This window comes from Corvus cornix, chromosome 12 (assembly GCF_000738735.6).
Source record: "Corvus cornix cornix isolate S_Up_H32 chromosome 12, ASM73873v5, whole genome shotgun sequence".
Taxonomy (NCBI): Eukaryota; Metazoa; Chordata; class Aves; order Passeriformes; family Corvidae; genus Corvus; species Corvus cornix.
Window position 1 is genome coordinate 8,422,723 of NC_046342.1, and position 24,844 is coordinate 8,447,566.

Below are 24,844 nucleotides of genomic sequence, written 5' to 3' on the forward strand. Positions count from 1 at the left end.
GGGATGTAGGCGGGCGCACCCACCCGCCCAGCTCAGCTTCCGGGTCGCGCAGGGCACGCTGGGTGCGGCGGACCCCGCCTCGGCCGCCGGGACACGGGGCAGCCCCGGTAACGCTGCGCTCCCAGCCCGCAGCGAGAGACTGGTGAAAACAATCCTCGGAGAGCCTCCAAAGGCGCCTCCAAATGCACCCCAATAGCGACAGGGACAAAAAAAAAAAAAAAAAAAATTTAAAAAAATCAAACAAGCCCAGCCTCCCCCCCTAAAAAGCAAACCAAAACAAACCAACAAAAGGCAGCACTGTGATATGTTACTACTACTATACTATTATTATTTGTATATCTCTATCCACTACTACACTAATGATTCTTAGGCACCCCGGGCACAGCAGGGCGGTGTTCTCACCCCGCCCTGACCCTCCCCCGCGGCCCCGAGCGGCAGCACAGGGCGAGCGTGGCACCGAACTGATCTCGGTCTACGGGCCAGGGAGCACCAGACACCGGGAGGTAACAGGGGAGTAAAACTGAACCCAGCCAGGGTCAACAGTCTAGTAACAGAAGGTATTTACTTATCCTCTATTAAAGAAAAATATTGTTAATGATCTTTATTAAGATACTCCCAAACCAGATCCTAACATTTGGCTACTAAGCCAGACACTTTAAGCTGTTCTTTTCATAGAACCATAGGATAGTCTGGGTTGGAAGGGTTGGATCATCTCATTCCACCCCCATGCCATGGACAAGGATACCTTCCACTACACTAGGTCCTCAGTGTCCTGTCCAAACACAATCGTGAACACGTCCAGGGCTGGGGTATTCACAGCTTTGCTTATGGCTAAGGTTGAAAATCTTGTTCTAAATTTTGTTCTTCTGAACCAAAAGCCTGGTGTTATTAAGATGGAAAGTTGTATTTTTATAAAATAATAAATCATACCTTAAATCTAGGTCACACCTAAGATGTTAATATGATCCTGATCAACTACGAAAACTAGCAGGAAGCTGTAATCTAAAGAGCGCAGTTCTAGGTTTCCAGTACTTACCTATCTTCTATTCAGAGCATTCAGTGTTTACGCTTTTTTTTTTTTTTGGCTAGGAAAGTTAAGCTTCCCTGTACTTGAGGATAGTTACTTTCTAGATCTCCAAGCTGGCCTATTCTTACTGTGTCTGAGTTGTTACTAGATACCTTTCAGTATTTCAGTGCTTTGAGTACAAATGCTTGCTTTAGAAGTGAACACTAGCTTTAAAACCCAGGCCCTGCCATTTCCTTTGCTGAGGATCCTGCAGCTCTGTCATATTCCAACCATGATGTATAATCAAACTACAACACTACTCCATCACATTTCTGGTCAGCTCAGGCATACAGCTTCATCAAGCAGCAGTCTTTGCAAGCTGAACAGCTTTGCTTACACAGGAGAGGGGAAAAACCAAACACACCCATTTTCTAAGTCAGGTAACTTCCAAAGAAAAAAAAAAATAAAAATCAGACTCTTTTATTTTTGTTTAAAAAAATACGTATTTGCAGTCATGTGCTAGTTATCATAGTTGTTACCAGTTTACATGGAACTATACAGTGCTCCAGGTTAAATATTTAAGATAACTTAGGATATGAATGGCCACTTAATAATTTCTGGATTAAAAATGCTTTTCATCAGGACGTGCAAAAAAAAATTTTTCAAGTTAGCAATTAATGCTGAAGTGGTATAGTTTAAGTAATGTGATACATTAAACTTTTGGTCATGAGTAATTGTGTACAAAACATAACAGTATTAAAATACATTATTTTCATAAAAATACAGTTGTGACACTTTATATCTAAATAAGACATTTTTAGAAAGATGGTATGAAATATTTGTTATACAAAAGCATTTTCTTATAGCAGGATTATGTCATAAGTTTTTAAAAATTCTATCCAAGCGCTTAAAAGCGGAGTGGTTTTTTTTAATAACTGTGATGCACTTGACATATAAAAGTATATGCTGTGTGTACACAGTAGCATTACATTTACTGTACTTGAAACTGGTCAAAGTACAACACTACATGTGGAACAGCTGAGTTCTTATATACCACTGAAACTTGTTCAAGAAGATAAACATCCCATTCTTGTTGCTTAATAATGCAAGAGGAAATTACTCTTTATGCATGTCTACTGTATGCACATACAGAGAATAATTTCATGCTACAATTTTTTTGCCAGTCTGACCTGTCCAGAGGCTTTTTTCAGCTGAAGCCAACATCTTCTCCCTCCAGTCTCATCACCTCCTCAAACACTTGACTAGTGTAAGCCACAAATAATAAGGTTACAAATTATAACAGGAGCTGACTGGTATGATGTCCAACCGAAACAGACTGTGTATCAGCTAACTCTACCCAAATCACCGATTTTAAAATCCCTATTAGAACACCACAGTGTTTATTTCCTGTGATGAACACTACATGCTTGCATTTACACAAGTGACCACTTGAAATCCTGGATGTCAACAGTTTAAAACCACAAATTAGTATATAATTACTTTAAGGCATGTAAGAGCACCCTAATAACTGACACTGAGTGGAAGAGACTTCCCTTCAGAAAATTTTTGTCAGCTGCCTTCTCTTCTTTAGAGATGTCAAATCAGTATCATTTTGGAGAGATGACAAGAAGGAGGAATGCAGAAAGTTAAGAACAGATCTGGTAATTTCAGTTGTTCCTAAACAGTTTTGAAAGCTGTGATTTACTAGTAAAATACCTCAGTTAAAAGGTATTCTGGCCAAATCACCAATTTGTCAGTTGGACTTACCACTAGCTAAAAACTAAAACAAAAAAAGAAAGAAAAATAATTAGATACTACATCAACAGGACAGTACAGGATCAATATTGCCTACCCCTGAGTAGGATTGGGTATAGCAGCACCAATTGGAAAACATTCTGCAATGCCAGCACTGCACTGTAGTCCTATACTGTGGCACAGCTTCATATGACCACAGATTATTCTTTAAGAGCACTTATTTCAAACAGTATTAGACACAAGAATCCCTTTAGTTGCATTGGTATTGAAGTGGAAAAAACAGTGAAAATGATATAGTGGGCTATACTATTAGTACAGTCCAGTTGTAGTGTTAATGTTTTAGAGCTGTGTTCCAAACTTGGTAAGCCACTGTCTTCTGTGAGACTATTTGCCTTTTGGTTTTCAGCACCAAAAGAGCCCAGTAGAAATCATGTTGTGCCAGTTTTGAGCAAGATGTCCTGTAAGTCATCTGGCAGCGCCAGTATAATATCATTGATGTGTGTCTGCAGCTTTTTCAGTGTGTCAGTTTTCACAGGAAGATGTTCTCTGTCAGCCTGCAACTGCAAAGATACCAGAAAACATGATTTCTACTAAAATTGCAAGTTTACCTTAAGAAATATTGAAGTCATGTATTAGAAAATATGGAAAATGAATTCCTCATTTGTTGACTGAGTAGGAGTTTGGACAATAGCAGGTTTTCTCAGCAATCATACAACAGTGAGAGCAACACTGATGTGGACTTTCAGTTATAAAAAGAAAATTTGGTTTTCTTCTTCCCTGGGGATTCAGCTCAGTTCCAGAGTTCCAACTAATTTAAAAAAAACCCCAGCAATACAATGCTTCCAGCATAGCTGGCTGATGTTGGGAAGCCAAATAACTTTTCAGGCATGGCTGAAATTGACTGTTTTTGTTTTGAAAGCCTGAATGAATGATTGACTCTTTACCTACATCAAGAAGAATATTTTCATTTATGTACTTGAAAAAACAACTATATAATGCTTTTATGTAGCTAAGTCATGTTCAATTCAGTTACTTACCAGTTTATTTTTTAACTTTAAGACAAGATCCACCGTTTCTACCTCAGTATGCTTCTGACTCCAGAAAACCAAGTTCTAAAATTAAAAAAAAATTAAGCGTTTAAATATGTATGGTTACATGTGTAATTTTCAAAAGTAGTCTTAAGCTATAACTAATGTTCAGAATAGGTATTTTCTTTATTCCTATGCCATTTGCTAACCTCACTTTACCCATGCACTGTCTTTACTGTGAGCTGCAAAATCTACTTTATTTGCCTGTTTGCCCAGTACTTCACCTAATAGCAAACTTGCACACAAACACAATACAAATAAATTAAAGGGGGAAAAAAGTCTTGCCAAACAGGTTTAGTTTGAAAAAGAGCATCTACAATGCAAAATGGCAGTGAATGATTAGCAAATCAGAACTGCCAGCACAATGCAATATTAAAGCACTTCAGGGCAGTGCTTACTGTTTCTAGGGCATTAAAGGAGATCACAGTTGATAACTAGTAAGATACAATCAAGTGAATTTTCTTATGGAAGTTCTGTTCCCCTACCCCCTTATGACTCACCTATGAAAGACATTTGTTCATGTACAGGGAAACATTTCTTTTGTGGATCAGAAGAAAAAACAATAAAGAAGCAGAATTGGTAATAAATTTGTAACACATTTCCTTTTCTTTGATTAAATCAATGTCAAATACAGTTGGATAGAGTCTATGTTATATAACTGACCTGCAAATTATTTGGGCTGCTCTGTTTGAACAATCTGTTTGGATTTGCTACATTGTACTGTTTGGGAATTGACAAGGCAAGGGATAACAACAAATAGCTTTTGAAAAATAACCAGAGCAATCTTGTTTGCTTGTTTTAAAGCTGTGGCATTGCCTTCCTTTATTTTTGTTCTTCCTATTCCCTCTCTAGCTGTACAATGTCTTCTCCTCTTGCAATTCCTTTATCGGTTGTTCTAACTCAAATTATATTGATACCCACTTTGGCTTCTTAATTAAGGAAGGGATCTTACAACATAAAAATATTTATGTTGTAAAATTTTGTTATATATAAACAGATTTTGTTATATATAAACAGATTTTGTTATATATAAACAGATTTCACTTCTCAGCTTTCACTTACTGTGGATCAGGTGTAGGCTTATTTACTAACCATGTCTAATTAGCTGTCAATTAGCATGTCAAATTTGCTGAATTTTTACCTTTAAAGCTACGAACTATATCACAACTGAAAGTATGTTGTCAAGGATGCCAAGGATGGAAGCTGAACAAAATAATATTACCAAATAAGAGGAAAAAGCTTTTTTTGGGGGGTGGGTGTGTGTATTTGATTTTTAAAATATACAACAAACCAAAAAGTACTAAAGTTATGTTTTACAAACGATGACAGTTATGACAAGTGAACTGTATTTCATATTGTTCTCTTGCTGTGTTAGTTCTAGCTTGTACTTGTTTAACAAATTCATGTTTTACTAGATCAGAATTCACAAAACTGTCAAAAATTTAACGTTCAACCTATGAAAATGGGAGTAAAACTGACTTGTGGGAGAATATATTTTTATTGCAAGAGGATAAATATAATCATAGGCACACATTTTTCTAACCTCATTACAGAGTGCTTCTAAATGAAGGGCCTCTAACTTCTGTGTCATTTCTTTCTGCCGGCTCCTAAACCAACCATCAAAGTTTGGCGATTTCAAAAAATGCCTGGTAAAACACCAAAGAAAAACACATTTTATATTTTAAGTACAATTTGGTAACAGGGTTTTTTACATCATCAAATGTAATTATATTTGAGATTGAAGAAGGTATTAGAACCCTTTCTCTACTTTCCAAAAGATGTAATATTCTGAAGTAGAGATTAACAGGTGCTTCTATTAATTAAGAGAAGGATTGAGAAAAGAAGGTAAAGAACGTGTCTGAAACACAATAAAGATTAGGAAATTTTAGGGAAAAAAAAAAATCAAGGCTCAGTTTGAAACAGCCTAATTTTTATCTTTGTGTTTTATTGGAAGGAGGAATCAAGCTAGGACCAGAAATAAAACCACAAATAACACTATCTAATAATCTACAGAAACCTGTAACGTTAGCAGAGAAAGAGATTTAGGCAAGTAAAGTATACTTAGTACTATCAATTTCTATTAAAGCATATATTCTAAAAGAAAGCCTTATTCAAATCAATCCTGATTGTAAGTTTGCTCAGGAAAAAACCAGTATTAATACTACTGATGTGTCTTAATTTAGATAATTTTTTATGCTGATGAAATAAATTACCTGTAAAGTCCTATCCAATCTCCCTTTAAACCTGAGGTGAGCTGTGGTCCTGCTTTTTCCAGTGTCTTCATGAAGTCATCTTGGCTAAACTGCCTCAGCTGTGGTGGACTCTATGGAAAGAAAGAAAATAAAAAATTAGCAGACCTTAATTTCTCGATCACCAATTTCCACCTCATTCAAATTATACTTTCTTACCTTCCAGGGTGATATGCATTTCTGCAAAGGCATTAGGCTTGCCACATAACGTTCCTGGGGAAAGGAAAAGGAAAGGTTGTTTGCATAACCAGTATTAAAGATACACAGTCCACGTGTGTGTTTACTTATTGCTTGTGACCACAGCATTTTCTCTTCTCAGTGTTAGTACAGGGTGCGGTTGTGCGTATTTACCACATGAGAAGACAAGAAGGAGCTTATCTTATACCGATTGTACTTCCCAACTCCAGAACTTTAAGGCAGCAAAGTTCAAAAAGGACATGAGGCAAAGAAGGACAGGAAGCAAACATACACATAGAATATCTATATCCTGAACTTCAGCCACTGGTAAACAATCTCTCTTTCCTTTGGGAACAGTCCACAGGTACCTTCATATCATGGGTGATTCCAAACAGCAACCACACTTCATATCAAGTGTTTGGAAGAGATTTTCTGAGTCCCTCACCCAAACATTAGAGTTAGAACTAACCCACGGAACAGTGTCTGAGCTGTGGCCATCTCTCCTCTAGCAAGGCTTGGCACAGGCATGGCCAGAGCCCCAAGGTGTCCAAGGCACAGGGAGTGGGGCCATGGCCAAGTGTCAGGTGTGACAGCAGGAGGCACCTGTGCCTCGCCAGCTGGACCCAGTACTGGACCCAGGCTTGATTCCAGGGGTACACTGGAGAGCTACTGGACTTAGGGTAACTCCAGAAAAACTACTCCTTGTTACTTACGTAAAAACTCAATTAGTCTAAGAACTCACTAATGGAATAATGAAACTTTCCGTCAATTCCAAGAAATACCGCCGAAGTATCACACTCTGTGCTTCCGTAGGACGTTTCTGTTGTACTCCCTTAAAAAAAACCAAAACAACAAAACACAGTCAGTCTGTTACTCCAAAGTATGTAGGTAGTTGTGGTGGGTTTACTTTTCATGAATATTTATTCCAGTGTTTCTGTATTCATTTGCCATAAGCCCACACACAGCACCTCCTACCCTGAACCTGGAAAGGAAAGCAGTAGCATCAAGTCCTTTTGTAAAGAAATATTTGTCTTTGCAATTACTGATTTTTTTATTTTCATGTAAAGAAACTCAAGGAAAGAAACGTTTCTATAAACAACTGTTTGCAAATCAGTTAAAATTTGGTAGCTCTGAGTCTTACGTGCCTCATGTGTGAGACTTTTAGACCAAAGAGACTGCGGGTGGCAGAGGATGGAAAACCTCAACAGATGAACAGATAAATACTTGTAATCCTCTAAACTATTAAGCTAATTTATTGAGTCCTACCATTCATATGGTTATAGAAGCTGCTAACAAGGCAGCAGCCCTTCTACAATGAGGGTGTATATCAATCTATTTAGTTATGACTGGGGAAAAGGAACCAGAATCCAATTTCATTTTGATTACACAAAGTGCAGCCTTAAATGAAAACACTGTACAACAGTACACAAAACACCACAAACCAGTTTCCATTAAGAAGTGACCTGCACCATTACCTTTTGCAACTGCTTAACGATTTCTTCATCTTTGTTCAAGTATGGCTTATAAGAGGTGTAAACACCTAAAGAAAAAAAGCAGCATATAGCCAAAGGAGAAATGAGGTATGCCTTTTAAAATCGTAACACTGGCAATTTAACTCTGAAGTTATTACCAGGTTTGGAGTCCAAAGTTTTTAGGTTCTTCAGTTTTTTCACTTTCACCTGCTTTGGAACTTCACCTGCCAAAACACATAAAGTCATCTTACTTGAAGCCTATCTAATACTGTAAGAAACATTAGAAGCATTGACAAGAATCCAAGTACATATCCAGAACACACATGAACGACAGCAAATAAGACTTTTCACTTTATATAAGGGTTCCTTGTTGAAAAGAAAAAAACCAAACAAAATACCTGAAAATCAACAAAAACACGAACAAGCAAAAAATGAACCAAAAAACCCCACAAACAAAACCAGCAAAAGGATGACCTTCCAAATCCAAGAAGCCAAATAAACATACGGATATATAGCAGTGAATAATTGTTTTCTTAATTTCATATTTTTATTCCATCTTCCTTTGTTCCCCTTAGTGTAAATGCTTTTGGGAAAAAATCTTTGGTATCTTGGCAAAATTAAAAATTGTATAGAGGAAAATAAAACAGTAGCCACGGATTTAGTGTTGTAAGAAAATTAATTTAAGCCTCCTTTGTCATAGGCCATACTAAGGGCTTTTGTTTTGTTTTTCCAATTTATCCTGCTCCAACCAGTAACCCTAAATCCTGCTATCAGTCTTGCAGCCTCAGCAGAACCTTCCTCCTAAATCTATTTGGATGCTTGACTTTAGAAACAGTTAAATTGCTATTGAAACTGCAGAGTGGGGGAAAATGTAAAAAAAAAAAAAACAACAAAAAAAAAAAATCAGAAGCTCTCTCTTTATCCCTAAAGAAATAAAATATACATTTTTCAAGACAGGTCAGACAGATACATCTCTAGAACTTCCTGACTAAGCATTTCCCATAACTACATCAAAACTACAATTTCATACTTAAAGCTGCATATCAGATTTGAAGGCCATCTGTTTATACGGCTTTTCAGAGTTTAATTAAGAGTCTACTATCCAAACATTAACTACACAACAGTGAAGTAACTCCTCCCCACACTACCCTAAGCCCCCACAGGTATTCTGACCATAGACAGACATGGTATTTTAAAGTAAAGCAAAACCTTGCCTAATTATATTGAACACAGTATGTAATCCTTAATTAATTCAGTGTATTCAGAAATTAAAATTAACTTCTTCTGCAAAAATTAATTTTATGGTGTTTTATCTTAACTACATATTTATGCATTCCCACTGTCAGAACAGCATAGTGAACCTGTCACAGCAAACAGCTACATTCAGGAATTTCATACAATAATTAGAGTGGTGCAGTATTTTACTACAGGCTGGCAATTGACATGTTATACAAAGATTACATCAAAATTCTACTCAATCATGTAAGGAAATCATCCAGACTGAACAATTAATAATTACTGGAATATTGCCAAATTAGAAATATATTATCAAAATATTGTCAACAACTTTTTATATTACTGTAACATTCAAACTTAGCTTTCACACAGGTCTTATGTTCTGTGCTGGCTGTGACTGATTTATTACATTCTACTCACACTAAAATTAACATCAGTAATATATTGTGTCTCATTTTAATACCTTATTGGTAGAGATACAAAATCAGGACTCTGTGAAAGGTAGAACGTTATTACTAATGAGTATTACTACCTTTTGCATTTAATATACTAGATTTGACAAGACATAGAGAAGTCAAGATTCTAATTTCACTTGACAGATTTACATCCATGAAAATTTAGTTAGCATTAAACTAATGGAACATAATTACATATGTTTGTAAATAAGTAAGCACACAGTTAGATCCCATCACACAGGATTGTAAAAGATATTTTTATTTTACCTGGAAGTTTGATATCTCCAATTCGGATAATGTGAGGCCAGTGCTGAAGTGTTTTAGCAAAAAAGGGATTTGTCACCCCTAGAATGACAGATGGCCTAGAAAAATAATGACAATGTTTAAAATACAACAGCAACAGCTTTTGCCCTAACAAATACAAAAGGTAAACTTAAATTCTTAACTTGAAATTATTTTCCTTTGGTATTTAAGAGAAACATTTTAAATTGCACATAAGAGCACAAATGTTTATCAAAGTTTCAAAGTTTTAGAAAATAAGACAGAGGCATCTTAAAGTACAAATGGGAGTGAAGAATAAAAATTACATCATCTGCTTAGACTTGGCTAAATTCTGCCCATTTGCAATGGCGAGAACAGGGCATTATCTGTTATTGGAGTTTTGTGATGTGTTGGTTTTTTGTTGGGTTTTTTTTTTTTTTTAATGAGCAGGAATCTGACCCATATTTGAAAGACAAATTGCTACTTTTCAAGGTTTGATTGTAACAAACTCTCAGTGCTTGAATGTGCACGTCATTAAGAAAATGAGACACTTAATATGCCACTTGCTTTAAGCAGTAGTTATCAAGTGATGCAGCACAAACACATTAACAGCACTATGCCCCAGCTCACACCCTGCCAGATTTTTCTGTCTGCTCTGTGCTTGGCATCTGGCTTGGGGGGTGCACAGGGGCACCCAGGGAACAAGAGGCAATAAGAGCACAGGGCTGCTGCTACAGCATAGGCCTGCAGAATTTGGGATTTATAGCACTGATATGATGACATAGGAACATATTTTTCAATATAGTGGTTTCCACCCATTTTACAGTCAAACGTCAGCTAAGGAATATAGCAACAAGTCTCACTGAACCTGCCATCTTAAAAATAAGTTATCATTTTGTCAGATTGGTCTTAAAAATCACAAAATTTAACACTTTCTGTACACTATCCTTAAGTTTCCCTGCCCCCCTCTTACTAAAGTAATAAAATACACAGAATTGGCATCATTTGGATTCTTCACCTTCTTAGATCCACGGCTTTAAAAACCTATTTCCAATTTTTCCAACTGTTTGTTTTCCATAAGAAAGAGCAATTTCAGCTCTATTTCAAATACTAATCCATGTAGTGACCAACCTTTCTATTTTGCTACAGTGGATGCAATTTTGAAACACATGCAGTTTAACCAAACTCTTCCTGGAATTATTTTTAGAAACTAAATTACATACTGCGTAACCATTCCCATGGAACACAATCTAAAACATATTCCCTATGTTTATGTGTTTTTCCACTGCTCTATCTCTGGAAATACATCAGTTGAGAGGAAAACTACAGTAAAAAAACCAACAAAGCAAACAAAACATCCAAATCAACAACCTCTGCCTGTTCTGATATTAGAAGAAATTTATCTATTAAAAGATCAGTGAATCTAGCATATGCACTCCATTCCCAAATCAAGCTACATTTAACTAACATGTATTAAGAAATACTGGAGGCATATGCTCTCAAAATAAGAGCAGGATTTAAAAGAAATAAAGAGGAAAAAATGTGTCCTTAAAGCAGTTTTAAACATCACTGGTTTTGGACATTCACATTCTTAAAAAAAATAAGCTTAATTTCTGAATTATTTACAATAATAACCTAATAAATTTAGTGAAGAGATATTTGATTTTTAAATTGTCTCAGTTAGGACACCAACTGACTTAGCTTTACAAAACAGCTGTATGGATGTTGGATTCTACAAGTCACTTTGTTTTGCAGTTAATTAAAAACTAAAACAATTACAGCAGAATTTCCAAGGAGCTACTCTGGAGCTGGTGTTGCACAGACAAACCCTTATGGAAAAGCAAGAACTTTTCTTGGTTTCACACTTGCAGTTTGACTCATTCTGTAGAGAAGTATCCAGTGAAGCTCAAGCCTAGTTTAATTATGGCATTGTTTCATAACTTCTTTGTCCTATCTAACTGGAATGAAAACTTGTATCAGTTGTTTACTGCACACTGAAAGATAAATCTTACCAAAAAAAAGTCTAAACCTTATTCTCTAATGATAGAAAACCAGAATAGTTAACAGTATTTTAATCCTAATTTATGGTTAGAAGTGGTTTTGAGCAACATCTTCCCCAGAGAGTTTTATTTACTTACGGGGCTTGTGTGCGAGTTGTGTATTCTTTGAATTCACTGTCGTGGATGGTGAAGTATGGCCTGAAATCACTGCAGTATTTCAGTGGTGAAATGCAGCTGCAAGGTACAAAGAGGATGAGCTTGGTTTATGTATTCAGTGCAAACTTTCATGAAAGACACAAGCAACTCTAAACTTTGTAATGCTTTTTCACACTGAGATCAAATGAAGGTCCACTCAGCTGCAATGTTACACTGACTCCCTTTAACATTAGTTAGGAAGCTGTACTACATTTACCTAACAAGGGCCAACACAGTTTCTGAAGACTCTGCTGGTGACGGTGCCATCACAACAAGTGGTTCTCCCAGCAGCACCAGCTCCCAAAGCATCTGAATGTGAAAGAACACTGGACAGAAACACCTAAAAACAGATTGAGGTATTTTAATACATTTGACATCATAAAATACATATTTCTTCTGGTTAATAAAGGGATAAAAAGGAAGTTTGGAGTAGTATTTTAATAGTAATTTGAAAACATAAAATACTCTTGTAAAATGGAACATTTAATGAACTTGCTCATTTATTGCAGTTTCAGCCTGTATATTGTCCAAACTGTGTTTTGGCAAACTTCACAGAAAAAGAATATTAAAACCAACACTGATAAATGTCGCATACAAGCAATGAGACATGTTAAGGAACTGTCATAATCAAAAAACGTGGGAATTCACAACTAGGAATAGATCAGCCCAAACTCCTACCTGAAAAGATCTACTTCATGAACAGTCGGTAAAGCCATGGAGATCTGAGCATCTGCCTAAAAGACATCGCAATGCTTGGTTTTTAGTCATCAGAACACCTAGGTATTAAATGAAATGGTTTCCCTTAAATGCTTACAGACAGTAGACAGTATATAGCCTAATTATTTATGTACTGCTGCAGTATATAGCACATTATCTCCACAACTACCTTTGTGTTCCATGAGCAAGATATCCCCCAAGACAGACACACATCCCCCCCCACTTACAGGCATGTGACTTTCAGTCCAGAAAAGATATAAAATACTGAAGCTGTTTTAAACAACTGCACGTGAAAGCACAGACAGATTTGTTTAATAACCATCTCCTATGACTAAAGACTTTTAATTCTAGATTCATCCTCAAAAAAACCCAAATTATCCAAACATTAAAAGATTGTTCAGGTTAGTAATTTTTTCAGCCAACTATCTTCTTCCAGGACCTGGATATCTATCCCTGCTTAGGGTAACTGGGTTAGAATATCCTTTCTATAAGAATCCAGATCTGGACTCCTCCATTCAAAGTTTCAAAGACTGTGGATTTCATTATTATCAAAGTGTATGACAATTTGCTACCAATCTTTTCTAACAAGTTTAAAGTAAAAGAATGAAAGCACATCTCTAGCTTTGTCTGGGTTTATATACAATATCAGTATCTAATCTCTACCTGGTGCATATTCTGTACTATCGGTGTTGTTCCAGGCTTGTCACGATATGTTGGAATCCGCAACTTGGAAAGAAAAAGAAAGATTTATTTTCCCCTGTATTGAATCCAGCAGATACTTAAAATGCTGACTTAGAGATAATTTGTAATATTTAGAGAGGATATACTGCAGCATGATGCTTGTTTACAGAACTTCCACCTACAGAATTTCCAATTGCAAATTGAATATTAGAATATGAAAATAACGCTCTAGTTAAAAAAGAGACTATTGGTAAAATAAGTCAAACTTGTTACTGTAATTTCAATTAAAATACCTCTAATGTTGGAAAGAATGATCTGAAATAAGGTCTTGGGGGTTTAAAACGGTACAGAATTACTTTTAGAAAAAATCCTCTCCTAAAACATTAAGATGTTCTGGTGAATGAGGCAGAATCCAAATAGTCTGAACACAAATATACTTCTCTGGTCTCACAGTTTGCATCTGTAAGTCCTGAGTACTAGAAATGTGGTCATACTGGAGGTTGGTATGCACAAATGGATGTCATTTACACACAACACTTAAAACTGCCCAAGCAGAGTAAGAAAACAGGGACACAGTATCACTGGGCAGTAATTATAGTTTTACTCAGTTTAGGAATGCAATTTCAGCTCTCATGGGTAAGAATTATTTATGAGATAAAGGCAGGCAATACCCAAACAAGATATATCTGACACTCCTCATCATCCAGCACCCAGAACTGTTTTATTAAATTTCTGCTTTCAGAACAGCTTCAGAAACTTCTTTCTCTCCCTGGTGATGGATACGTCTTGCCATAAACTTGAGAGCATCTGCTGAGAAGGTACTTCTGGCTATAACCTCCAATTTCATCAAACCCATTTAATGGCATTTCATATGGAGATGTTACGACTCCCAGTGGCCCAGTTCTTAACCACTGTTTAAGCTCTACACTTCCTCCCCATGCACTAAATACAACTTCTTTAATAGTTTTCTTCAGACATATTTCATTGCCATTGAAAATTATAAACAGCACAAGCAATTATTTCTGCTGTGTGGGCCAAAAATGATTTTTACTTGTCCACTTTCAGGAACGAGAATGATTTTCATCAATATATTTAATTTGCTTGACTAGAACTTAACTCTCAGTATTTTCAAGTGCTACTTTACGTTTGATTTGACAAATATAATTAGCACTAAAGTCTCCTAGAATACAAATTGCAGAGGGATGATACAGACACTGCAATTAGTAGTTGTACTGAAACATCGCTTTTTGTTATCTACAAAAATTAAAAATTAACCTAAGCACCATAAAAGATCCTCCCCCCAATCAAAGCACTGAATCAGGATCTTCCAGACCTTCACTCTGAGTGCAGTAAACATCTGTTTACTGCTCTCAGTAAACTCCTGTTTGGAAGAACAGGACAATGAAAACAAGGCACAAGGCTGTGAGGACCTGTACAGTAAAAGGTGGGGGAAACACCCTCAGAGAAGAGCAAGTGCAGGAGTACTTACCTTCATTATAACACCCATAATCGGCAACTGCAGTACTTTCCCTGGTACTGGTGGTGGCCAACGATCAACGTCACTACAAACTGAAAGAAAATATGAGAGTTTCTGTAAGCTATAAACCATGATCACAGAGTCACCTTTGTGCACACTGCAACTTTAAATTAGTGCTAATAGTCCACAGCTGTTCTACTTGTCTGGATCACACTAAATAAGTTTTACAGCCTTTCAGACATTCTTTATGTATTATTCCATTAGAACTGTAAAGTTTTTAATTTCAAGAAAACAGTGTTCTCTGGTCTTCCATTTTTTGTAGCAACAGGACTTCCAATTAGTTGAAGAAATGTTATCTGCAAAACCACAAAAGTAGGTACTAAAAAACTTTGAAAAGAACACCTACATTTATGTACATTGGCTACTACTGCAGAACCAATAAATACCAGCCGTTAAGAAAAAAGTTGGCTTCTATCTTGGCTAGAAAGTTCTCCAGCATTTTCTTGTAAACCATTATGAATATAATACATAATTCTCATAGTTTCTGATTATTTTGCTCATAATACAACCTCTCAAGAAAACAGGTGATTGAAAAATGCAATTCCTTCATGGTTTATGCAAATTGTTGCTCAGTGAAAGCAAAAAAGCGAGAAAGTTGGATGGGGCAGGCACAGTACACAGAACAGAGCTCTTTCAGGCAAAGAGCAAATAACTTTCCTATTTGTCCTTCTCCAGCTCTTTCAGCTCTGCAGTAAGACTGAGGCACCTGCTACCAGTGCTGCTCTGTTGCTTTTTCCATTTGGTCAAAAAACAAACAAATCACACACACAAAGAAAAATAAACCTCAAGCAAGATGACATTTGTACAGTTGCTTAGCAAAAGTTGTCAGACTGCCCAAAAGGACTTGGGCAACGAAGAGTGCAAACTAAGGATTGCCATCAGCTCCTTGTGCTCAACAGCTGGTCCTGAAACACACACAACCCTAGATGTGTTTCAGGAAGGACCTCCAACTCTCCCACGGAGGATCCAGAATTCAATTAGCTCTGTTCAGTGATCTAGAAGTCAAGCCAGTTTGCTAGAATTTCAACCCTCTACCCTGCAAGAAGACAAAACCACAAACTAGAACACAACAGTGTTGCTTATTTCTCCAGAACAAGTATGTGATAGTGTAAGAGCTCTGTTGTAAGATCAGTACCTGCTTCCAGGAAAGCTTCACTTTTTTCAAAATATTCTGGCGCTATTTGCTTGAGCATGGTACGAAAGAGATGGACATAAGGCAGCTTGCTGATGAGGACCAGCGACTGGAATAAGGAGTTACAAAACAGAAACACAATTTCAAATTAACACTACCCCTTGGTTCTACTGCACCTGTTCCCCTCAGACAACACCAAGTGTGACTTTTCTCACATATGCAAGCCAACGACACATCTGACTACAGACAAACTGCAAACAACCCCCAAAACTTCCCAACTTTTTGTTTTTAAACACAGACACAAAACTATCTCTTCTGACAGTAGAGCTGGAACATAGCACAGCTGATGTAAAATTAGACCAATTTAACATAAATTAATAACTAATTTAGTTAGAGAGCAAGACAGTTTTCCTGTTCCTCTGCAGTCACTGAAAAATAATTAATTTGCAAATTAATATTTACCTAAAAGAACTGAAATTACCTTCTGGAAATAGCCTCTTTTTAATGATTTGTCTCGAACTTGTCTGAAATACACATAGCCATAGTAATATGCTGAATCTTTCTGCAAAAGAAAGGAAAGAATTCAATACAACCACCTGATATTGCCCCCCTTTCTGAAGCATTCAACAGACAGTTTAAAAGCCTATTCCCCTGCAAGCTCCAAAGTTGATTAGCTACAATAAACTAGAAGGATTACTGTGTTTATTGGCATAATCTTTTTTCAGTAAGTACTTCAAAGAGAAAACTTCAGTGTGTGGAAACAGCTGTGCTTTCTGGCTTTACTATTTTTATATCTACATTCTCCAGACACACTGTGAAACCAAAAATAGAAATAATTTCCTGAGGAATAAATCAGCATTAACAATTCTGCAAAGTAGCGCTAAAAAGATTTTAGCAGTTAAAAACCTTAAAGCCCTGACTTGAAGAGATAAAACCTAGTCTTTCAATGTACTAGTTTTACAAAAGATTCTTGGAATATTACAGAAGTAGGCTCTCACATTTCAAAGACCAGACATCAGCTTCACCCTTCCTACAAACAGGAATTCAAGTGTTGGCCACATAAACAGAACTAAATTGAGTTTGAGAATCAGGCTTCCAGAGGCCTCAATATTCCCTATGGACATGATGAGAACAACTTTTGGCCGCTACCTCTTTTAGGTAACTGCTCCATCTTCAAAAAGTGAAGGGTGGAAACTCAGAGAGATAGCCCAAGTTGCTTGGATTTTTTTTTAATAACATTATTAAGCACTTCGTATTTCCACAGCAGTAATGGTTCTTACAATTTGATCTACAGGTTTCTAGTCAATAATGAAATAGATCTGGGCTTCAATTTAATTCCTTGTAATCGAAAATCCATACTAATAAAACTTAAAGAATAGTTAATGAAACTAATTATTATTATAATTATAATAACATGCTACAACAAACATGAGTTTTGACTTTCAGGACATCCAGTTCAGAGATTTTTCTTTTCAAACATTATATTTAAAGGTGAAGACCCACAAATTAACATTACCCAAAAGAAATTTAACTTCATTTTTTCTCATTTCCAACCTTTAAGTAAACTGGTAGATCTCTATCCAATTGATCCAGAAAACAACACAATGAGACCTTCCTTCCAGGAGACCGTCGGAATCTAAAACAAAACTGTGTGTCCCCAAGACAACCTACATGGGGGAAGAAATAAACAACAAACAGACAGTGTTCTGAGTTTGAGCCTTGTTTAACGTGAGCACTTGCTTACAGCCAAAGAGGTATCAGAGTTTTGGTTCATTTATCTTGCATTGCTCTTGTGAACATTTATATCTTCATAATTTTATAAGTGAAAAATTTGGCACCTTTGGCAACAGTAAATATACTGTCCACAACAAGGAAAGAAAGTCACTGCCTCACAGTGACTATCATGCCCTCAAACAGGTCAAATGGCTGTTCTCCTACTGGCATTACCCATTTCATCGGTATGCCTGTATAGTTTTCATCATCTTAGCCATGTCGTTCCTCTGCTAAATGGCTGCACTTTGCCTCTTTTTTTGACACCATACAGTTCACACAGAAGTCACACTGTAGGAGTGCATTATGCTGATATCTGTAAATCCACAGGCAGGTCTAGGATTCATCATTTTGAAAGCTGCAAAGCTAATTGCTGAAAACTAAGTGAAACTGAGTAGGACTTCCCAGTAATATCCCCAAGGAGTGAAGTTTTCCTTCATTTCTATCAAAATGAAATTCTTAAAGAAAAATGTAACTAATTCTCCAGGGAACTGTTCACCAGACTTGAAACTTCAATTTCATTTTCTCTTTCAGTCACACACATTCTGCTACAGCAAGCACAGACAGCCCAGCCCCTCAGTCAGAGGCACTGGCTGTGCAGAGCAACACTGACATGCCCAGAGCACCCAGCTGAGTCTCAGAACCCCTTGAAGCTGCAGTCAGAAACCCTCAATGCACCAAGACAAAACCAAAAGCAGCAAAACATGGTGTGATGGGATAACTATCTAATTCAAATAGATAGTGAAAGCAAGTGCTCAGCAACAGATCCAATGATAAGAAGAAAAACCACAGCACATGACAATAACACAGCACTAAATATTTGCTTCAACTTTTCAAAGCTTGTTCCCTTCATCCAAAGAAAATACCTCACAAACTACTATATAAACCTACACAGAGAAGACCTAAAAGTAAATTACCCTTAATCATTAATGTGTTGAAATATAATTCAGAGTATCATGTCTTCTTATGTAGCAAGCTCTTCCAGAAAAGATTGGTAAGTGTCTGTAAATGTCTGTTCTACCCATGCAGAGAAGGTCCAAGCATTATTTTAAGGATAACTGTACTGGGAAACTCAGCTTAAAACCACAAAGAGTGTCATCATCTAGTAGCTGACTAAAACAACTTTCCCCTCTAAATTCATAGCCACAAGTACTGGAATAATATCTCTTTGTAGTTGTAAGAGAAAGAAGTTGAATTAACCTTTTGAGCCATGAAAACCTGGGATGGACTGACCTCACATTTAGCTGCAAGCTAATAACTTCTTTCACTGCTATATTACATCAAGCTTTCTTTTTTATGTTAAGGCCTATGATGAAAAAATAAATCCTACCAGACAGGATGCACTTCCAGCCTTGTGGAAGGCAGGTTTTACACAGGGAACCCCTCCTACACCATTTGAAACTTAAGCCTACCAAGATTGATCAAGAACCAACAGTTCTTAATAGGGACACTATAAAAAGCAAAAAAGTGGGATTTTTCCCTGCTGAAAGTAGAACCTCCTTACCTATTCTGCCTAAAGCAACTTTACTACACTCTTATTTGAAAAAATACACCAAAAATTTTTAAGAAAGCAACCTTCGTCACTAACACATGATTTTGTGCCTTCAAGACACCTTTTAAAGACTGAAGATACAACCATTAACAATGAGAGTAGTGAGAAGATATCATTAATTCATCTTCTCTTTCAATAACAGAAAGAAGCTCTGCCTCTATTTACATACAGAATAGCAACAGCAGAGAAAATATCTTAATTTTAATGACATTTAGACAAAGGAGAAAAACTAGCCAAAATACTTTATAATAAATTACATAAGAGAGAGCTCACACACATTAAAAGCACAAATCTGCATCACCCCCTGTCCAAGCTGTTACACTGCAGAGCATCCACAAGCAGAGTCAGTGCAGTTACAGGCACAAGGCTGGTCCTGCAGGTTTTGATTTTTGTATAGAAATAAACGTGAAAGTGAGTGTCTGTACTTCTGCCATATCTTTTTGCAGGTGGTCCAACCCATCAGCCACATGCCCCAATTTCTCTTTGGGAGCCGAAGTTTAGATTCAGGAATAATTAACAAGCAGGACCACACACAGGCACAGCAAGAATGGAGAAGATGGCTGAGGTTTTCCCTTCACAACCATTCTTTCTAAATGCTTTTGAATTTAAAAGTCAGATTCACTGTTATGAACTTAGAAAATATTTAGTGCTTCATGAGAAGAGGGTTCCATATACTTCCATTTGTTTTATTAAATCCTTCAAATTCCGTGCCTACTCTCCTTTCTACAGTGACAATACTATTATTTTGTTTAAAGAGCAAAATTAAGATGTTCATTCTTTACTTGCCAAGTATTCTGAAACGTCTGCACAAATGTCACTGGAAGGTCTTACACACTTACATAAACCGGAGAAGAATCCTCAAACCTTACTGCAATGCAGACAGTTGCAGTTTTATATTTAACCTTAGCTACAACATTTCTGTATTGAAATATTAATTAAGATATATAAATACATATTTGATCTAAAGCCCAGAATACATCCTGTCAAATTCTATCTTTTTTAACACAGTTTAGTCCCACAACAGATGACTACAGAGTAAAGGAAGCACTTACCCGAATTAGAATCTGGAAAAGACAAATAGCAAATATTGGTTTTCTAAAAGGTAGGGAAAAGAAAAGAGAGCTGTTATATTTCCTGAGATATAATGTATTTATATATTTCCTAAGCTAAAACCAAATTATATACAGCAACCATGACTTACCTCTTTATCTGTGAGTTTGGAATGTGGAGGATATATTACCTACAAGAAGAAAATAGTATTATTTTATTTGAAAACAAGCTGGGTATAAGCAGTAAGTTTCCATCAAATATTTTAACAATACAACCCTTGAACACCTTCCTAGCCTGAGGACATTTTCAATTGTAAGCTATTAATATTATGTCTCAGTTCTTATCTTCATATGCTTTTAAGCTTTCTTGATCACCCATCTTTACAAGGTATTTTGGATGCCAGTTAAGAGACCATAAACATTCATTTAAAAAGGTGTATTCAGAATGTATATTCAGAGTACTTGAGATTTTTCGTGCAAAAGGTCTCAAAGGAGAGCAAGATTACATCTTTTAGATTTAACTTGTACATGCAAAATGCACTAGATTATTACCTTTAAAGCAAACACACACTGGTGTCTGAAATCTGTTGCAATCAAAAGTTAGGTTGGAGTAACCAAAATTCAGCCACAAAACACCCTCTATATTAATACTAACTCTTGGAGGATGAACACTAGCCCCTAATGACAACTGTGAAAGCTCAAGGAATAAACTCAGTGGCATGGCTTTTTGTACTTACAGAAAAAAAAAAGATAATGTAAAAAGTTTTTGCAACACAGAAACCAAAAATGATGCAACACAATGTAAGATGTGGAAGCATACATTACACTTTTTATTTAAAAAAAAAAAAAAAGAATGTGCAAAATCAGTGATTATGCAAGCAAGTGAGAACAGAATATACAGGAAAGAGGACAAACCTCAGATACTTAAATTTCACCTAAAAAGGTCCTCAAAACAACCCACTCCAAAACTACTGAAATGAGTGGCTACCTTGCAAGCAAATGAAATTTGAAATAAATTCCAGGATTATGTTTCAAAGGTTTCAGAGCTCCCAAAACTGGGACCTAGTCCAGGAAATTCAGAATGCAGGAACAGTAGCTCCATGCAGAGTCCTCATCTTACCATACAGCTAACACCCCCTTATCTCATTTAATCTTGTTCTACAAATATAAGTAAATTTATCTCCTGATAAAATAAGACTATCCTGCTCTATAGAAAACAACAAATATACCCACTGGCTGATCTCTGACTAAGCACCTTTCTGTCCCCCAGCCATAAAGTCTCCAGTGCATTTTTTTCCCCTCAGTCTCCTACCAAATGATGTCCAGCTGTATAAGACATTATGAAGGAAAGCGTTTCAGCAACTAAAGCTGAAAGCAGACACGAGTGGAACACATGCATTCTGCATGTAGCAAACCCATCAACCATCTTTTTTCCAACTCTGAATATTTTCCTTTGCTATCTTATGCTAAGAAATACACTAAATGTAACTCTCTCAGTAGCTGAATGATGCTGAAATTATCCACATTTAATCAGAAGATTGGCATACAGACTTGAATGCATACTTCTCCTCACTAGCAGGTGTTTCTTCCCAGAATTCCTATATAAACTGAAAACTAATTATTCTTCCTGCAGCTACATTGTGGGAAAAAAAAACCCAGGCCTTAGTTCTGTAAACATTTTAAGTTCCATTTTAGGCACCCAGTTAAATCAATGTGCCTGTCAACAGAGGGGTCTGCAGCCAGGACAGAGGCCGTGCTTCCCTCAGCCACTGGGCACAGCAGCTGCCCAAGCCACAGGTTACACAGAAACGTTTGTCTTTGTTGTTAACACCACCTTATAACATCAAGAAGAGAACTCAGATAATTAGCACAGTATGCTGGCGTTTTATTTGCATTTATCTTTGGTGAACAGTTATGTATTTTACATATTATAGTAGCTGGATTAGTTGAATTTTAGGCTAGTCTGCCATGCATTTATGCTGGCATCCCTTTAAGGCGAGGCAAAGAAAAAAACTTTCCCAGCAGACCAAGAGTTTGCTGCGCAGTCACATGGTGAACAGGGTGAAACAGGATGTGAAAACTGATGCGAACGATAGTTCTTCTCTCCGTTTCTCAGCGCTGTGAGCTCCCTGCGCACTCCCAAAGCAGTGCCACAGCTGGCCCTGCCCGTGCCCTCGGTGCATTCCCAAAGCAGTGCCACAGCTGTCCTGCCCGTGCCCTCGGTGCATTCCCAAAGCAGTGCCACAGCTGTCCTGCCCGTGCCCTCGGTGCATTCCCAAAGCAGTGCCACAGCTGTCCTGCCCGTGCCCTCGGCGCATTCCCAAAGCAGTGCCACAGCTGTCCTGCCCGTGCCCTCGGCGCATTCCCAAAGCAGTGCCACAGCTGTCCTGCCCGTGCCCTCGGCGCATTCCCAAAGCAGTGCCACAGCTGTCCTGCCCGTGCCCTCGGTGCATTCCCAAAGCAGTGCCACAGCTGTCCTGCCCGTTGCACAGAGAGCACAGCTGGCAGCCGCAGCCGCAGCTGTGACACTGCCACGGCCCGGCATCCAGCTTGTGTTGAAGGGAAACTCTTCAAACCTGTAGAGAACCTTTTCACACATCTCAGTGACCTGGAGAACGCTGTTAATTATGAAGACCACTCACATTCTCCTTATTATCACGCTTTTTAACACCTAGATGTCATGGAAATCGGCACTATTCGTATGCAACGAAAGCCGACGATGTACTTCATACAAATCTCGGCACGCAAACCATTATTAATGCAAACCATTAACAAGGGCCCGCTGACAGCACAAGCAGCACCATGAGAAGAGCTGACCGAAAATCACCAGCCTCACCCGGGACAGCCGGACCAGTTCCCCAGGGCGCTGCCATGCTCGCCACTCTGGGGCTCCGCACAACCACGTTTCCTCAAGCACGGCCGAGCTTCCCCCGCCTCTGTGCAACACCGGGACCAGAGGAAGCGCCCGATTCCGGCGGGGCCCCGCCGCAGCCCGCAGGCCGCGGGGCGAGCGGTGCCCCCCGCCCACCGCCGCACGTACCTCCACGGCCTGGCCCAGCTCCAGGTCGAAGCCCACCACACACACACAGTGCAGCCAGGCTGAGAAGCGGTCCCAGGGCAGCAGCGACAGGCACTGGTCGAGACTCTCCGGCTCCGCCGGCGCCGCATCCTCCGCAGCCGCCTCGGCACCGCCCGGCCCCGGCTCCGGGCCCCGCTCCCGCCGCGACATGGCCCCGACCCCGGCCCCGCCGCGCGGAGTCACGTGACCAGCGGCGCCCCGCCCTCTCCCCCTCGAGCCGCCCGGAGTGGGAGGGGCCAAGCCGGCACCGAGGGGAGGCCAAACCATTCCTGAGGGGAGCGGGGGGGGGGGGCGGTAGCGGCGGTGGGGAGGGAGCGCCCCCCTGCGCCCGGCAGGGAAGGGCGGCGGTGCCGTCGGCCCGGCCCGGCCCCTCCCAACAGGCACCGGGCGGGCGGAGCTGCGCGGACAGGGACAGGGGCAGGGACAGGGACAGGGACAGGGGCAGGGACAGGGGCAGGGACATGGACAGGGCATCAGCTACCCGGGCTGCAGACACCGCACTCGGCCCCGGGGAGCCCGTCCCACCGGTGCTTAGCGGGGTGCTCGTGGCGGCAGCTCTGCAGGTAAAGGATCAATCAGCTTTCTCTTCCACTTCGACATGTCCGTGACAGCACCTGCACGGGGACGACGTGGCCGCCAAGTAATTAGCGGGCGTATCTCCATCGTGTCCTTTGCAACGCTGAGCACGGCTCCGGAGGGAGATGGAAATACCCCTCTGGCTGATGACTGGACAGCTTCACCCTCACAGGAAACTGGGATAATAAAAAAAGCATCCAAATCTCTTAAACCCTCTTTTAGTGCCTTAGCCAAAGCCCAAGCTCTTTATTTAATAATGTAAGAGCTTTCAAATATTCTTTTAGCACAGTCCAACAGCTATTTATATTTCATTATGAAACATTTTGTAGAGTTAAAAGTGCTAAATAGCGATTTTATTTAATTAAAAAAAAATTAAAAACAAGTCATGCATGCACCCCTCCAAACTCCTGACCTCTTTTTATCGAATTATTCACACTAGACTTTTGGTTGACTGCTACTAGAACAGCTTCAGCAGCAGTAGATGCAGACAGGCTGCTTACCTGAATCACTACATGTCATTTTTTCTCCACGACAGGAGTTGTAAATATTAAAACCAGAATAATACATCTATACATACTTAAAAAAATTTTAGGACTCCTTAGATGCACTGTTTCCTTAAGACCCATTAACAACATTTGTTTATCAAAACCAAACTGCTAGAAGTTAAACTATGCTTTGATCATTCGAGTAATTTTCGAGACAAAGGCATAACAAACATATAACTCAGACAAAATTATGGCACGGTAATAATTTGAGATATCAAATTATATCATGGATATAATTTGAGCCTTCAGTTATCATAAACCATTAGTGGCAAAGTGAATATTAGATACAAACTGAGATAGGAATGGGGTTCT

General features: G+C 38.5%; 1 protein-coding gene across 1 annotated transcript; it reads right to left on the minus strand.

Annotated features, from left to right (window-relative positions):
• Positions 1 to 1,470: 1,470 nt before the first annotated feature.
• Positions 1,471 to 23,576, minus strand: DENND6A (DENN domain containing 6A). The gene is made up of 20 exons (XM_039558956.1): positions 23,373 to 23,576; positions 20,485 to 20,523; positions 20,336 to 20,378; positions 17,516 to 17,628; positions 16,443 to 16,523; positions 15,965 to 16,070; positions 14,782 to 14,861; positions 13,275 to 13,337; positions 12,573 to 12,628; positions 12,112 to 12,234; positions 11,838 to 11,933; positions 9,706 to 9,800; positions 7,906 to 7,971; positions 7,751 to 7,815; positions 7,018 to 7,107; positions 6,258 to 6,311; positions 6,063 to 6,172; positions 5,393 to 5,495; positions 3,799 to 3,873; positions 1,471 to 3,321 (listed from the first exon to the last, which is right to left on the minus strand). The coding sequence occupies exons 1-20, from the start codon at positions 23,559 to 23,561 to the stop codon at positions 3,190 to 3,192; spliced, it is 1,779 nt and encodes a 592-aa protein (XP_039414890.1). The 5' UTR covers positions 23,562 to 23,576; the 3' UTR covers positions 1,471 to 3,189.
• Positions 23,577 to 24,844: the final 1,268 nt, after the last annotated feature.

Coding starts and splice junctions, on each gene's coding strand:
- DENND6A (XM_039558956.1), bottom strand. CDS start 23,561: ATGTCGCGGCGGGAGCGGGGCCCGGAGCCGGGGCCGGGCGGTGCCGAG. Junction 11,934..12,111: donor ACTGTGTTGGCCCTTGTTAG/GTAAATGTAGTA, acceptor TGTACCTTGCAG/CTGCATTTCACCACTGAAAT. Junction 7,972..9,705: donor TGGAGATATCAAACTTCCAG/GTAAAATAAAAA, acceptor GTGTTTTGGCAG/GTGAAGTTCCAAAGCAGGTG.